The 17304-nt window shown below is 38.4% G+C and overlaps 1 protein-coding gene across 1 annotated transcript in view; it reads left to right on the top strand.

Annotated features, from left to right (window-relative positions):
- The first annotated feature begins 627 nt into the window (after positions 1 to 627).
- The window catches only part of CPNE4 (copine 4), a 178601-nt gene continuing 161924 nt past the window's right edge, over positions 628 to 17304 (top strand). Inside the window, exon 1 of the mRNA XM_041407781.1 lies at positions 628 to 815. Within this exon, the coding sequence (XP_041263715.1) occupies positions 636 to 815 (180 nt within the window). The 5' untranslated portion in view covers positions 628 to 635. The remainder of the gene's footprint in view (positions 816 to 17304) is intronic.

Here is a 17304-nt window from a genome sequence, read left to right as displayed (position 1 = left end):
GTGCTCATGTAACTCTGATTCCTGACCCAGAAGACCAAACACTCTACGACAATGAGATGTGGAAGCATAAATATCCTGCCCTTCTGTACAGAGCATCAATCTTGGCTACTTGCTTAGGAATGGAGGCAGGTAATCTGCTGCAGTAAGTGTGGAAACAGTGAAATGTGTGTTGGAATTTAAGGTTGGTACGAAAGGGGCCTTCTATGCCATTTATGCCAAAAGTGTATGTAAGAAGAAGTGCATACTCTTTAGAAGGAATAGAGGGAAATAAAAGTAGATTTCAGGAGTACTGAGCAAATTTAATTTACCCTTGCCAACATGTTATCATAAGAAACACAGAATTACCATCCTGTCTATCTAACCTGTGACCTAGGGAGATGTGGCTCTATAAGCAGGAGCAGAGCTGGAAGTCAAGGTCCCAGTTCGCCCCCAGAGTTCAGACGCATGGTGGGAAATATCATTCTGAACTTGGCTTACTTATGAACATATGAGATGAATATTTCTTTTTTCTATAGGTATTCCTTTGATTTTATTCTTTGCCCTCTGGTTCTCATTCACTGTTACTGTGTGGAAGGAGGGGCTGTACCTTGTGTGGACCGTCCTTAACAGACCTTTTCTCTCTTTCAGAACAAGGAATGAAGAAAATGAGCAACATCTATGAATCAGCAGCCAACACCCTGGGAATTTTTAACAGCCCATGCCTGACTAAAGTGGAGTTGCGAGTTGCATGCAAAGGCATATCAGACAGGGATGCCCTCTCAAAACCAGATCCTTGTGTCATCCTTAAAATGCAGTCGCACGGCCAGTGGTTTGAGGTGAGTGTTTAATAAAATAAAATTGATTCTTCTGGCACTTAAGGATGGCATAGACAAACTGCTGAGGGCAAAATTGAAATAGCAAGATCAGTAAAGAGAAACAGCAATTTGAAGCCTGTGGCATACTCTTGCAAGAGTAAAGGGAGATTTTCCATTAACCCTAACACAGTTTGAATCAGAAACTTGAAACTTCCCTTCGGAATCTAGATTAAAAATCAAGATGAATAAAGAAAGAAACATCATCAAACTTTTCCCTTTAGGCCTTATTTTTCATAAAAGCTATAAAATAGCACTGATAATGATAGTGACCACGAGACATTACAACATAAAGAGGAGTACTGTGGAAGAAAGGAGGATTTATCATTAGCTGGCAAGTGATTTGGTGACAGAGTATCTTGATTTGCAAATTTTGAGCATTACAGTTGGATTCCTTGTTGCAGTTAGTAAAACTAATGCATTTGTCTTCTCAATTTGCCTTGTATTGCAGGTTGCATGTTTGATTAAAATTCTGCTTGTGTTATTTTACCTGATCACGGAAATAATTTCTTTGATAACTGGAAACATGATGTCTTAAAGGCATTCAAATTGTAACTACAGAACATAGAATGGAATGTAATATTTTTAATGACATATTTTTTGTTATTTTACCTTAAAATTATAGTTGAGTGTTTGTGGTTAATCAAGCTAAAAGGTGTGATTTTAAAAAGAGAATAGAAAGTATGTAAGATAAAATTAGGAATTTATTAAATCCACTTAATTGTGAGTGCATATTCATCCCTCTCTTTTCAAGAATTTTAGCATTCAGCATGGGATTGTCTTATCTATGAAAAAATAAAAAATAATAATGGTGAGCACATGCAGAAAGCAAAGTCTTAAATTCAGGGGTCTTTTAATTTAGCATTTTCAGCCAAGTTTTTCAGACATCGAGAAGTTTTTTCCATTTATTCCAATTGTTTTGACCTATGAAGCTTTTCCATTACAGGCCAGCACAGTCTAGGAAAGTTAAAGGGTTCTTGATGGCATATTTCTTCTTTTCTTAGTTTGCGCTTGTAGAACCACTGCACATATCCCTGGTAGAAAACCAGACTATAAATAGGAATAAAACTCTCACCATTGTTTTAGTGCTACAAAATCAGTGTGTCCATGTAATTGAAATTTAGGGTGATAAAACAGCCTAAAAAAGGGTAATTTTAGCTCTGTGCAGAAAAAAAGCATTTAGCTGCACTGTGTGTAATCACACAAATAGTAGAAATTATTCAAGAAATGGATTAAAGGTCAAAATAAATGAAATGGCTCTGTTTGGAAAGAACACAATGAAAACTTTTATGCTGTCTGAGTTTTCTGAATAACTTTGAGTGCATTTACATACAGTTTGTCTCTGGCAGGGTAAGTTGATTTAAATTCTATATTCTGATGTAGTAATGGAGATTCCCTTTATTTGATGTGGTTTTTAATTGGGAAAGTGATTGTCTGAATAGAGTAAATCTTGGAGAACAGATCTGCCCACTGATATGATTCTCATCTTACGTCAATTGCTCCTACTGTCTAGTGAGAGTCCAGGCAATTCATTTTAGCATGAAAAAAAAAAAGGTTTTATTAGTTCATGTTCCTATCAGTGCTGCAAAGTGAATGCCACTCTGCTGTGATGAATATTTTCTGGCAAGCACCTTCTTAACAGAATTTTTAATTGAGTTCCTGTTGCTGAGCTAAATTGAGCAGATTCACTCAGGTATAGCTGGAGACATAATTTGGCTGGAAGAATATTCTGCTGATGGCAATCAGTGATCCAGCAAGACATGAAAAAACAGACAAAGTAATAATTAAAAAATAGCAAAATCCAGTTACCAGTGAAGTGAGTATATTCAACATAGAAATCACTAAATGGCAACCCAAAAAAGGAGTAGAACTCAGGAGTGTGGATTTAGTGCCTTCATACATTTTCTTGAATTTCCGGGCACCTTAAACCCCTTGGAGATCCAAATGTGCTGTAGCAAGGTGCAATATTACTGAAATGTACATACTGATTGCATACTCTGGTTGTGTCGAGGTTTTGTCAGCACAAGGAGTTTAAATACTGTACTAAGTTTCAGATGGTGAATGACTGAGGTACATGATGATAAATTCCTTGGCTCCAATGATTATTTTACCCACCTAGATTGTGAATGTTGCCGAATTGAAGGTGTCCAAAATACAGGTTGTGCTCTGTGTAGGTTGTGTTCTTGCACAGAAGTGCTTTTGAAATCCATGGAAAATACTGAGGGCTAGCTGCATGGCTGCTCTTGGGCCAGATGCAGCTCAAGCCTGTGGGCTTAGGCTGATGGGATTGCACTGTGCATGAAGTTAGAGATACTGGGATATAAGGGAATGGAATGTAATATTTCTAATAACATATTGTTGGTTATTTTTACTTAAACGTTATAGTTGAGTGTTTGTGGTTAATCAAGCTAAAAGGTGTGACTTTAAAAAGAGAATATAAAGTATGTAGGAGAAATTAGGAATTTATTAAATCCAGTTAATTGTGAGTGCATATTCATCCCTCTCTTTTCAATAATTTTAGGATTCAGCATAGGATTGTCTTATCTATGAAAAGATATAAAAAATAATAATGGTGAGCATATGCAGAAAGCCACTTTACAGGTGCAGACAACCCCTGAAAGTGAGTGATCTGTGCACATTTCTGTCTGGGAGAATTTTGATAAAATATGTCAGCCTGTTGCTGAGGAATTTTTTTTTTTTCAGTTCTGCAGCTCTCTGTGTGTGTGCATATGTGTGTGTTTGTGTAAATTATGCCACCCACACATGTAAATATAGAATGAAAATGTGTTGATGTTCTTGTAGAGTGGGTAGGTGCTGTTTCCAGAGATTGGAAATGACGTCTAAGTATTGTTCTTCTTTTTTTTTGTTTTAACTGTGATTTTCCTGTTTTGTTTTGTTTTAGGAGGTTTTGTTGTTTGTTTCCCAGACACAGAATTGGTGAAGCTGGAAGGGACCTCTAGAGGTCACATGGTTCATGTGCTGCTCAGGTGAGGACACCTAGAGCCAATTGCCCAGGAGTGTGTCAGACAGGTTTTGAATATCTCTAAGGAGGGGATTCTGCATACTCCCCAGGCAACCTTTGCCAGTGCCCGGTCGCTGTCACAAGCGAAAAAATGTTTCCTAATGTTCCTGTGTTTCAACTAGTGCACATTACCTCTGGTTCTGTCACTAGCCATCAGTGAAAAGAAGCCTGGCTCTGTTGTCTTTGGACCTTCCCTTCCCATTGATAAAATGCCCCCTGAGTGCTCCAGATGTGTCACCCACAAACTTGCTGAATGTAAAGTCCACCCCATCATCCAGGTCATTAATGAATATCTTAATCAGGATGCAGTACTGACCCCTGTGCCCCACTCCTTGTCTCTGGCATCCAGCTAGGATTTGTCTCACTGACATCCAGCCTCTGAGCCTGGCCAGCTTTCAGTCCATCTCACTGCTCATCCATTCCCTGTAGCAGCAGTTCCTCTGTGAAGATCTTGTGGGAGGCAGTGTCAAAGGCCTTACTGGAGTCCCAGATATTTTCTACCACTGTTCTTCCCTCATCTACCAGGTCAGGTAGATCTATTTCATCTCAGAAGTCTGACAAGTTGTTCAGGCATGACTTTTTCTTGGTTGGCTACTCATGATGATTTTCTTATCCTTAATGTGCCTAGGATTAAGTTCTGTACCAACTTCCCAGGAACTAAGGTGAAGTTGGTGGGCCTGTAGCTCCCTAGATGATTTGATGAGGGACACAAAAACTCCTCAGTAGTGAAACCATGGACAAATACTCAAATAATTCTTAGTGCTGTCCCCCGTTCTGGGACAGCTATGCTTGCTGTTTTTTTCTTCTTGTCTGGGTAGATGTTTCTCTGTAAACAAACTGGCACACTCACAAGTGTGCACACATACTTCCCCCTTTCATTTCCCTGTGTGTGCATGTTGGAGCTGGCTAAGAAGCACTGTCTCCACCAGGCTAGAATGTAAATGATATGTTGTGTCTCCCAGGCAGTTTACTCCTTCTCACACATGAAGCCTAACATGACAGGGTTTGATACAGCATAATCTTAAATTCTGCTGTATTTATGTACTAAAAGCCAATTTGCTGATCCAGAGCTGAATTTTAGCTCTTCTGGCCATAATTTTAGGCAGGTGCACACTTGCAGGGTGCCCAAATGCTGTACTTAAGCAGTTTGTTTAGGGCAATTATTCAACAGCTGTTTTTCTGTCTTGATTTGAATGTGTTCAAGGAGTCTAAATACTGTATAAAGTTTCAGATGGTGAATGACTGAGGTACATGATGATAAATTCCTTGGCTCCAATGATTATTTTACCCACCTAGAGTGTGAATGTCCATGTGTAATAAATGTTAACTGTCAACTATTGTATAGCATTAGAGCTTTCAGCTGGGATGTGGTGGCATTGGCATTCTCATTAACTCCTTAATCCTAGGAAAGTGTCTTGGACCTGTTCACAGATTATCTGCACATGGCAAATACCCATAGTATATGTTATTTTGAAATCTGAGTAAGTTGCAGAGCTGTGTCTGGTCATACAAGATTTACATGAGATCAGGAGGTCTCACACAGCCTGACTCAACCAGATGGAATGTGATGTCTGGAGCTATGAAAAGAGCAGCTTAGGAATGCAAGTAGCCATGTGTTGGAAGCAGGGAGGGCTTCCTGTAGTTGTACTCTTCTGGCTTTCAGCAGCAGCACAGAGAGTGTCTGCTTCCTTGTGGATTTGAACAGCCAGCTGGAGGTTTTGCTTTTTACCCAAAGCTTTTATTAAACCTCAGTAACTGTAGAGCAAATGAAGCAGCACCCAAAGATAACCTGCACTTGCTAAAATTCATCTTGATGGACTTGGGTGAAATCGTTAGAATGGATAAGTTTGTTTACTGAAATAGACTTTTTTTGTTGAAATATTCTCTGAAGTCATAATTTGTGGAAAACTCAGTGAGCTTCGATAAAAATGTGTTGATATTCTTAAAATAAAAGTTATTCACTTGTAATTCAGCATAACATTTCAAGGATCAGCTTGGCAGGACTAAACAAACAAACCTGAGTTTTCTATGTTTCCTCTTCCTTTCACATCAACCTGCACATCCATCTGAATTTTCTTTTTCCTCTTAGTCCTGCTCTCTATTTTGTTTCATTTCTGAATTCCAGCATCCTTCTTCCTCTGTCTTTTCACCTACCTCAGCTCCCCATTTACATTCCCAGCACCTGCTGCCACATTTCTCTCCTCTCTGTATTGGAGACTGGGGGAAATTCCCTGCCTCTTCCTGGCATGGGTGAAGTCTCTGAAGAGAAGACTCTGAGGCAGACTTCAGCTATTTGTTTCCATAGATACCCAAAAGTAGCTTTCATGTTTTCCATCTGTGGCTGTTACAGCCCACTGCAGAAACCAACAAGCCATGAAATAGGGGAGTCTGTGGGATGATATATTCCATGACTCTACCAAACCGTTCCAAAATAAACACAAAAATACTGTGAAGAGGCAAAACTCCCCACACACGAAAAGATACATCTTTTTTAGTTCATTTTAATGAACAGGTAATAGATGAAGCATTTGGATGGAGCTGGAAGTTTCAATAATCAGAAAGAAGAACTACCACCAGCAGCCATACAGACTGAGGCTTGAGGCTGTTTAACCCCATCATGCAGCTAGTTGCTAGGTGGTGACAGTGAAGAAATATGGGGTCAGAGAAATATAAAAGTTTCTTTCCAGCTTGTTCTTCCAGTTCTCAGTGATCTGCAGCTCAGAGAGTTCTTAAACAGGAGTTTATGCCTTTGTAATTGTAAAAAAAATGTTGGTAGAATAACTTTCATAACTTAGTTAAAATAGTTTTCAAAGTTTTGTATATAAAAGATAAAATTTTAGGATATCCTGGGACATAAGTGTTCAGCAGCTTAAGTGGGGGTTGAATAAAGTAATATTACTTGTATTTTTTGAATTTTCCTCTTGCTGATTATTTTTTAAGTTCCTTTTTCCTGTATTAAAGGAGACACTGAGAAAATCCCTGTTCATTTTCTCAATGCCATTTGGGGTTTTATTCTTCTGATTTGTCCATGACTGTATAAAAAGGCATCCTTTATTTTAAAGATTCAGCATACCTAACCCATCATGAAACATGGTTTTGTTTGGGTAGTTGTTTGAAATATGTTTATTTCAGAGCATTACAGAGATGCAATGCAGTGTTGCATTTCCACAGAGATTTCTGAGCAGTGATTTGGGATTTATTCTCTGCTTTTAAAGAACTGCAAGGCTTCGCAGTGGGCTGGTTTATTGGAAGTTTGATGGGTTTGGATTATTTTTTTAAAATAATACTCTAGTCAATGCTAGAGCAGATTCTAGATACTATTTTTCTGATTTCACTCTTAAGATTTCAACTTGGTGAGCAAACATCCTGTATCAAATTAATTGTAAGTAATAGGGTTACAGTAAGATGAACATACCATTTTAGGAAGATTTTTCTCTGACAAAGAAAGGAACTTAAAAAGTTTTGATGAGATGTTTTATATCAGATTATCCTGAATTTGGTGGCAAGGAGATGCTTTCACTGAATAGAGGTTATGAAATTAGCTCTTCCCTTTGTGAAGAAGCTTCTGATTCATTTGCAGATTTGGGAGTTTTTCTCTTCTGGATGTAGAAGAGGGCTGATAATTGGAAATGCTACCTGTGAGTTCTCTGGCCAAAGAGATCAAATGAAATACTAGAGCTATTGTAAAATTTGATTTAATGGAATACTAGATCTATTGTAAAACTGGATTCATGCAGATCATGGTTGATGAAAGACAATGGGGAAGAACTGAGTCTTTAATTGAAATGATCAAGGGTTTCATCAGGAAATAAAGGCAATGGGATTTTTTTAATTAGGCCACAAGGTGGCCAAGGTCCTACCTTTCCCGATTCAGGGCTGGCAGTCAGGTTCATTGGCCCCTCCTGCCCAGATCATTCAGGCCTTCAGAGCACTTGGTCTTGTATGAACACAGGTCTGTGCCCTGCACAACATGAAGGTGATGATCTGTGAGTGCAGCTTTGGATTAGTGACCTTTGGACATAGGAAGAAATGGGAGCAGTCCTGCTGCCTTCACTTCCCAAGGGAAGTTTCTAGGAGATGACGCTTAAGAGTTTTTTAGGTGCCATTTGACTTATCTTGTTTTCACTCATCACACTGAAAGCTGTAATTTTATTTACACCATAGCACTGTGCCCGTGCATATGCCTTTATGGTTTATTTCATCCTCATAATTCAATATCATGCTTTTCTTTCTCCTCTTTCATCAAGTCTCTGTTGATGCTAATGAATGTTTCTTTACTCAAAACTATTTGGTAACCTCTGTTGCTGCCACAATTTGCTTTTAGCTTCTGCTTTCTGTTCCTGGTACATTTCCTTGAAGTCTTTTTGTATGGTGTGACTGTCAAAGACAGCTCATCTTTTTCAAGCACTACTGGAAGTCTGTGGGGTCAGGCTGCAGGCTAATTGAATGTTTTATCTTGGTCCGTTCTCAGCCTGAATCCATCTAATCTGATATCTTCCTTTCCAAGCCTTAATATTTTGGAGGCACACTTTCTTCCAGGGTTTGCCTGCTGAAGACCTCCTGTCATTAACTCTTTCTGGAAAAAGAAAAGTTCTCCACATGGAGGGAATCTGCAGTGTAGTTGTTCTCCATATCCAAGACAGCATAATTCATAATATTCTGTTCAGCCCCTGATATACTTAATACATTTTTACAAATATATATGAGTAAGCTCAAAACCTGGAACTGTAATTTATATTGCCCTTCTTGTTAAAAAGAAAGAGAACTCTCTCCCAGGTCTTTCCGAACTACTTATGCAAAGTTGGAAGACTGAAAACTAAAGGCTGTAACTTTCTTGTGGTGGCAAACATTTGATAAGAAAATGGTACTAGGAATTGTTTTCCTCCTGTGCCTAGTTCAGAAATAAGAACATCATTAGGTTTAATGATATTTTCTTGTTAGACCCCAGGTAGTAATGTGTCTATTTATTTTAAATCCATTTTATAATAACTCCCTCTTGGTTTTACCTCATCCATCACTGCTGCTTTTTCTTGAGCCTCCTCCTTGTCTCAGCATTTGAAGACAGCCACAGTGCTTTTTTTTCCTGTCTTTTTTAATCAGCTAGTCTTTCAGCTTGAACTCATTTGAATCAGACAGATTGTCTCAACTGAAAACAAATACTGTCATTTTGAGTCAATATATATGAAATATCATATTATTCCACTAGCTCAAACATCATTTTCTGCCTCTGTAGTGCAGTTTGTGAAATGTAATGCATGTGCAAAGGAGAGAAAGGAGATGTCTTTGTTTTTATTGAGAGTGATCGTATTTGGGCTGGATGATTCCTCTCTTCCAGAGCTGGAAGCTGGCTTCTCTGTTCAGCTAAACCTCTTCAGGTCCCCTTTCTTCAAGCTGCAGAGAGTGAAGAGTTATTTTCTCATAGTTTACATAATTGAATAAAACCAAGTGTACTCATGGGAAGTCAGGAGGGAGTGCTTATGTATGAGAGGTGGTAAAAGCTACATGGTCTCTCCCTGAACCTGTGGCCTGGAGCATCCTCTCCCAGGAAGATCTTCCTCTGGGGCTGATTTCCAGGAGCCCTCTGCCTGGTAAGTCAGCCCCTAGGAGAGCCATGGAAATGAAACGTGGGATCATATATTCATTTTTCTATGTTAGGAAATAGTTACATGCTTAAAAATCAGTTCAATACTGCACTAGCTTAGAGGCAAATCTGAATGACCTATACTTGTTGACATCCGATTTCAAGGTCCAGAGGATCAGGGATTACGGAAATGTTTGGGGAACTCTATTGTACAATTTATTTATAGCCATTCCTGCAGCAGATGTTTTCAGCCAGAGCATGTCTGTGTTTGCAGGTAGCTCTGTGCACTTATCTTGCCTTTCATACCTGTGGAGGAACCTGGCTGGGTGTCTGGTCTCAGACTTCTCTATGGCTTTGCAAACATTTGTGTATTGTTGCTGGTGGAAACATTTTGAGCAGTTTTAAGCTACTTGAAAATTTTGCCTTCATCTTGACTTTTGAATAACTGGATTGCAGACATTAAATACTAAGGACTGAGAGGAGTTCTCATCTGTTCTTGTGTCTATGACATTTACAATATGGAAATACTATGGCCGACAAAGTATTTTACTCTACATTAATAAAAGCACCTTTTTTTACCTCATTAACAGGGCAGCTGAATTATTTCCTCTTCCCATGCAGTTTTAGATATTTCTTTGCTGTTAATGTACTTTCATCAATGCTTCTAATCATCCTGAGATGTGCTTGTAAATACTGCCTTTAGCCATGCTGTCTATTTGATGGTTGTTAATTCATGCTTCGTTAACTTTTCACAACTTTTTCTCAGGATAGTTTTCCATAAAAGCTGTGACTCACACAGCATTCTCAGTCATATATATATATATTTACACATGCAGTCATATATATATGCATATGCAATAAAACAAGATTTTTCTAATATTTACATTTTTTTAACCATGTCAGGCCTTAGAGTTTTGTTGTGTGAGTAGGGTAAGAAAAAAAAAAAAGAAAGAAGAGACCATTAAAAATTCTTTCAAAATTATCTAGGGAAAATATCAGGAAAACCAAGGTTTTACAATGCTCCCACTCTTTCTTAACCCCGAATGACTGGTTTGGTAGGAATATATAGGAGGAATTCTATACTGTCAGCAGCTCAACATTTAAAAAATTCTTTTGCTCTCTTCCCCTACAGTTTAATTATCTATCAGTTATGTAGTATTTCAAACTAGGATGGAGAGTCTGCTTTTATCATGGGCAGGCAGATGCACATTTCAGATTACCTCAGTAATATGCCTTCCTCTCATGACCTGTTTTCTACAGACACACAAACTTCACACATTTCCAGGACAGATTTTAAGCCTGGTTTGACTTCAGTAGTCTGACAGATTGTGATAAACCTACAGTAAACAGGAATCTTTGGAGCTGCTTTGTAAGTAGATAATTCACTTGATTGATTCAGTACACTGATTCCCAACCTGTAGCATCAGGATGGAACTGAGAAATTGTCAGCAGCGTGAGCCTCTTCTGTGTTTGCTCTGAGAGGTTTTAGGGTCTAACACAAATTGTATCCTGAAGGAAAAGAGCACTTATGAAACTATGAGAATAAGTGATTTAGAAAAACAGTCTGAACTACTGCAAATGTGTTTTGAGAAGACTTCTATTCAAATACTGATTGACATGGGATACTAAGTTCATTTAGCTGGTTTGGCTTAAAACCATTACATAATAAGGAAATGTGCTGTTGACACAAATTGCTGGAGTTTATGCAAAGGAAAGTAAAAGCAATTTCCCTGGATCTGCAGTTTTCCATATTCCCTCATGTTCGGTATTAGCTTAAAAATATATTGTGTCAGTTATGTTGTAACCAGACCAGAATACAGACTCCCTGAAATCTGAATTGAAATGTCCAAGCTACATTTCTGTACAGGTGCGCTGACCTCATCTGTTAACAGATATTCCAGGATTTGCCTGATTTTTTTTTAAGTTTTTTTCAAAAATGGGATGGATTGATTTTTTCTTTCTCCCCATGAGAACTTTACAATTTTGCCTGTAAAAGCAGGTAATCAAAGCAAAGCCACATTACATCAACTACCAGAACAGTGATTTCTGCTGTTGCTTCTTTGCCACTCTTAGTGTTCTCCAAAAGATCCTAGATGTAAACTAGTAAGAAGAAGAGGGAACCAGAGGGCTGAAAATATCCCCTGTTTCTGGCAGAGGGCTTGGAGTGGCTGCTACCAACACCATGCCACTGCTGCTGACAAAGCAAAGCAAAATTGTACCAACCCTGGCTCTACGAAGGTGCTTCTCTGCAAAGAAAATTTTAGGGCACTTTGGACAATCCATATAAAGTCCGTAGTATTTGGGTGTGGCTTGTGTAGGTGATCTGTGTAAATTTACCTGCCTTTTGTTCAAAATGTCACACTTAAAGATGGCAGAATAAAAATACGTGACAAGCCAGTTATTGGGTTGAACAGTCTCCTCTAGAAGAACATGTAAGTCACTGGAACTGGAATCATTGTAGCTCCCTATGAATAATTTTTGTGTTCAAAAGGCCTACAGTGTGTTGTTCAACTACTTTTTAGTTTGAAATTCATAAAATGTTAACTGCAACTATCTGAGGTGAATGTCATAATTTTGTTAGACACTCAGTTTTATTCCACACCACCAACCTGCGATGTTTTGCTTTTGAAGCAGAAAACTGGCCATTGTGGTAATCTGGATTTGTCTTGAGGAACTTAATCAGAAGGATCTGAGGTTTTTTTTTCAAGTCATTTTCATTTTTTAAAAAAGTCAATAAAAACACGAGGTTTGAGGCTTTAGTTTTGCAAATATTTGGAAAAACTCATCGCCTAGCTATGGCACCAGCTGGCTTGTGTATGCCATTGGTGTAGAACCAGCTGCTGGTGCAGAACCAAGCGATGCTCTACATGTCTTCCTGATGCCTCCTCAGAGAAACATTAGGTTGATCATTGTATCTTGTTGTATTTAACTTTAAATGCTGTTTGAGGGCTGATTAGTCTGCTGTTGCCTTGTAAGTGGGGTAAACTTAAAAGCTTATGCTGTGTCACTGCCAGATGAACTGGACTAGCTTCAGCAGCCTTACTCCCCTGGCTGCCCTTCAGGTTCCACATGGGTGCAGGAACTGTTTTCACTGACGGTGGCATTTGCTCCTTTAAAACTGTATTTGCATTTCTCCAGCTTATATTGGGCTTTTCACCTGCCATGTATGTGTCTTCTCTATTCTGCAAAGGAATATACAAGACAAATTCCTATGCCTTTGTTTCCCTGTTTGAAGTCACTGGCATTATCATTCATTGTCATCTGATGTTTCAGTACTCTTTTTACAGTCTCATGTATGCCTAATGTTGTTGAAGGCCCTATGCTTGCCTGCTTGCTTCCTTGATTCTTTAATTTAAATACCAAAGTAGGTCCTTGACCATCTTTGCATTAGTCTTACTCCTTCTATTAATAAAAAAGCTGGAAGGGACCTACAAGGATCACCAAGTCCAACTCCCAGCCCTGCACAGCACCATCCCTAAGAGTCATACCATGTGCCTGAGAGTGTTGTCCAAACCCTTCTTGAACTCTGTCAGGCTGGTGCTGAGACCACTTCCCTGGGGAACCTGTTCAGTATCCAACCACCCCTTGAGGTAAAAAATGCTTTTTCTGATATCCAGCCTAAACCTTCCTGGACACAGCTTCATGCCATTTGGCAAAGAACGTCCATTCTTTCTTCCTTCGTTTGGTGGGACTTGGTTTTCTGCCATATTTAGCCTTATAGCTTCACAATGAAGTCATGTCAAAATATTATAGACAAATTTTCCTTTTTCATAGATATAATTTCTACTTTTACCTGGGAATTTATTGAGATTCTCTAATAATATTGGAAAATGTTGATGATAACTAACCATGTGGTGGAGAGTGAGGCTTATCCTTAACAAGTTAAAACTCTACACGCAACTGTGATTCCACACAAAACTGTTACTTTTGAATTCAACATGCATGTAATGCTGTTTTGCAGCTTCTGGAGATTTTTGCCCGGATTTTGCTTGGTTTTGAATTTGCTGCTCAATATTGAATTGCTTCATTGACACAAAAAAAATAAAGTTTTCACAGGGCTTGCATGCTTGTTTTTTCAATTTGTACACTAGACTTGGCTTTTCAAGTTTGATCTGATGTTGTCTTGATTTAAGTAGCCATGTCCTGACCTTCTGGTACCCCTGCCTTTTTTGGGAAAGAAGGTGTTTTCAAGTCCAAGTTTTAATGGAAAACAACACACTGAGTGTAACTCTTCCAAATTGGTAATATTTTGGTCTCTGAGCTGTTATGATGGAAACATTTCCAATTTGCAGAGTTTGGTTTAAATAATGAAAGAAAACATTATAACACTTTAAGAAGCAATTCAAATTTTTTCTTTTATAATTTAGAGGAGCTGTACATCTATTCTGCTAAGTTGGGCATCAGCAATTTATGTTTGTGTTATTTTTAGAAGGATAACACTATGAAACCTAAGGAATATATGCATCTTTAATTTTGAAACCAAGGAAGTCCTTAGTTTTGAATAAATTTTAATTGTATCAGTTGAGAATATTTTTAAATAAGATTCTGACATAATGATAAAGTTCACATAGTTTACATTTTCATGGTATGCATCTTTCCATGTGGATATCCTCTTTCAAAGCAGCCACGTGCTCTTATCCATTTAACTTGAGCGCAGCTGATGCAGGCTAATTACTTTTCCCTCCTTTTCATTGTATCACTCTGCTTTTTCTGCTGATTTCAGCTGGAGTTGGAGGTCAGTCTATTTAAAGAGCCCACACTTCTATCTCCATGTCTCTTGCGAAGCGTTGTATAATTTGGCTACTCCTGGGGATGTTTGTGGTGAGAATACATAATTTACTGACCATCTGCCTGTCTTTTCCCTTCTTTACAGATGTGGAGAGGAAAAGCTGAAAAGAAGGCAGTGATGTAATACGTATGTAGAACTTGGTTGCTGACCAAGTTACATACTGTGATTGTCATTCAGAAATCCTTTCTGCCAGAAGCTGGTGCTATTATGTGAAATTCAAAGGAGGGCTGGTCTGTGTCACACAGTGCTGAAGAGAAGTATTTATGAAGGATTTGTTTATTCTGAAAGCAGTTAGTTGAGATTTTTCATAACATTATTGTTGATTTCCTTACAACTCTATATTGCCTTCAGACTGTGTTCAAAACCCCAGGCTACACCTTACTTTGTGACCAGCATTCTTGTGTGATAGCTCTGGGGGTCCTCTTTCTTCCCCAGCAGGGAGCTACCCTAAGTCCTGGATGGCCTGGCTGGAAGGGCTCATGTTAGTTTTATTTGGGCACAGTATGTATCTTTGAATGTGAGAAAATAGAGAACAAGACAAGATGGAACACACACTAGTGTAGAATCAAAATGAGATTGTATCTAAAAAACAATAGCATGGAAACTTTAGTACAGCTTGGAGAGCAGCAGAGTGATGTTCCAAGAGAAGTCTAGAGAATAGACTTTTGGATCTGAGATTATTGTAAAGGACATCTATGGCTGTGAGGAAGGAAAATTTTCTTCATTTTACTTCTTTATGCTTGCTTCAAAATAGTTTCATTAAAGCTTCCTGACTCTAGAGACTTCTGGAAAGCCACTCTCTTCTAGAGAACAAGTCCTGTGAGGAGTGGCTGAGGGCACTGGATTTGATTAGACTGGAAAGAAGGAGGCTGAGAGGACACCTTATTGTTCTCTACAACTACCTGAAAGGAGTTTGTAGAGAGTTGAGTGTCGGTCTCTTCTCCCAGATAAAAATATGAAATAGCCTCAAGTTATACCAGGAGAGGTTTAGGTCAGTTATTAACAAAAAAAAATTCACCAAATGGGTTATTGAGCACTGGAATAGGCTGCTCAGGGAAGTGATTGAGTCACCATTCCTGTGGTTATTTAAAAGTTCTTTAGATGTGATGCTTAAGATTATGGTTTAGTGGTAGACTTGGCAGTGCTGGTTAATGGTTTGACTTGGTGATCTTTAAGGTATTTTCTAAACTAGATGATCCTATGCTTCTATCTTGTTTTCATTCTCAGTGGAATAATCTTATATGACCCAAGTCTTGGCATGTAGCTCAGTGGGATCATGGTTTACTGGGATTTATACCTGGATGGATGCTGTCACTGTTGATCCCTTCTGCCAAAGTGGCAATACTGCCAATCAGTCATAGTGTGTCTGCAGAGAGATGTTTCATGCAGCAGATTGCAGTAGGTATAGGTGTGATGGACATGTTCTTCACCATCCCTTATAAAAGTGATCTCTTAAACCCTTCAGGGACCTCCTATCTAATTTCACAAATTGCAGTTTTATTCTAAAAATATATGTATGCAAATTCAGACCTAAAGTAGTCCTTTTGTTGTGGTGATTTTTTGTCCCCAATTTCCTGCCATGCTGTTGTCTGTATCTATAAATACTTAGCTATGAGGTTTTAGGGGCAGGAAATACATCTCCTGTTTTATTTGCAAAGAATAGTAAGAACCTTTCCAAAGTCTCTAGGTGTCATTGCAATAAAATAGTCGTAACAATGGGTCTCTGAGTAGTAGTAAGTCTGATATAGTTGAAATGAACTAGTAACTTACCTTGGAGTGAAAGTTTGAAAAGAGAGCAAAACACTCTTGGTCATTCTTTGTTATCTTTTGCTTAGAGAAAATATTAAACATGGATACCATTTAACTTGGCTGGGGCTATCTTCATGCAGCTTTTTTATATTTTACAAGCAATTATCCTGCAATATGGAGTGTTTTGATTTAGACACGCTCTTAAAAGATCAGCATTCATGGCACATGCAGTGAAGAGCAATTTAAAATTAAAAGCTGCTTTAGACTTTTAAGAGCACCTGGATCTTATTTTAGAAGCAATTGGAGCCCTAGGCCAGCACCTTGTAGGGCAATTTAAATTCTTCTTTTTTATTATTTTATTTGAGTACTTGGTAAGGAATTGATTTGAACTGCATGGTGCTGAGCTCTTCAGATTTTGAAGTACTTCCAATTCCCAGTCACATATAGCTGCAGATCATGATCTTCTCTTAGCTCTACAAAGCCAGGCATCTTAAGAAGATCACCCAGACAAAGAAGTGAATCTAGACTCTCTTGATTTATCAAACATTTGATTTAGTGTATTTTTTCTTTTTTGCTTGTGCATAGAAGTTCCTTAGGTCAACAGGAAGACACTTATAACTTGAAAAAAAAAAAAAACCAGACATAAATTAGCAAAATTGTGCCTTGTCTATTCAGCATCTGAAGAAAGTCTTTTCATCAGTAAAGCATTCGTAAGCATTGCAATAAATTCTATTGGTTTATTCAGGGTAAAGGGGCATGGGAGAAATAAACAATCCTTTAGTTATATTCAATATTCCATTTAGGAGTGTCCTGTGCCCCATGTGAGACAGAAGGCATGTAGGAATGAGGTTAAGGGAAGGAGAGAATCATCATGTAATGAAGGGTGATGATTATTCAGAGGCAAAAGAGAAACTGTGGCTGCACAGGTAATTTCCATACTACTCTGAGCACTTGGCTTTGAACCACAAGTGTCCACCCTAATGATATTTTTGGAATATTCAGAGGCAAAAGAGAAACTGTGGCTGCACAGGTAATTTCCATACTACTCTGAGCACTTGGCTTTGCACAAGTGTTCACCCTAATGATATTTTTGGACAGCCTTATACAAATAGAGGGATATGGTGCTGCTTTACTTGTATAAAGTGACACAAGACAACCGTATCCTTTCTTAGCTTTATTTTCAAAAGTACAAAACCATGGCAAGATCCATTCTCAGCAAGATGGAGTAGCTCTCCTAACTATAGGGATTAGGGATTTTTGTTCCTGCTCTCCATAGGGCACTCAGCCCCTTATAGGCAAACACAGTTGGGCT

This window comes from Onychostruthus taczanowskii, unplaced genomic scaffold (assembly GCF_017590055.1).
Source record: "Onychostruthus taczanowskii isolate IOZ18803 unplaced genomic scaffold, ASM1759005v1 scaffold28, whole genome shotgun sequence".
Taxonomy (NCBI): domain Eukaryota; kingdom Metazoa; phylum Chordata; class Aves; order Passeriformes; family Passeridae; genus Onychostruthus; species Onychostruthus taczanowskii.
This window is presented reverse-complemented; position numbering and strand designations above follow the sequence as displayed.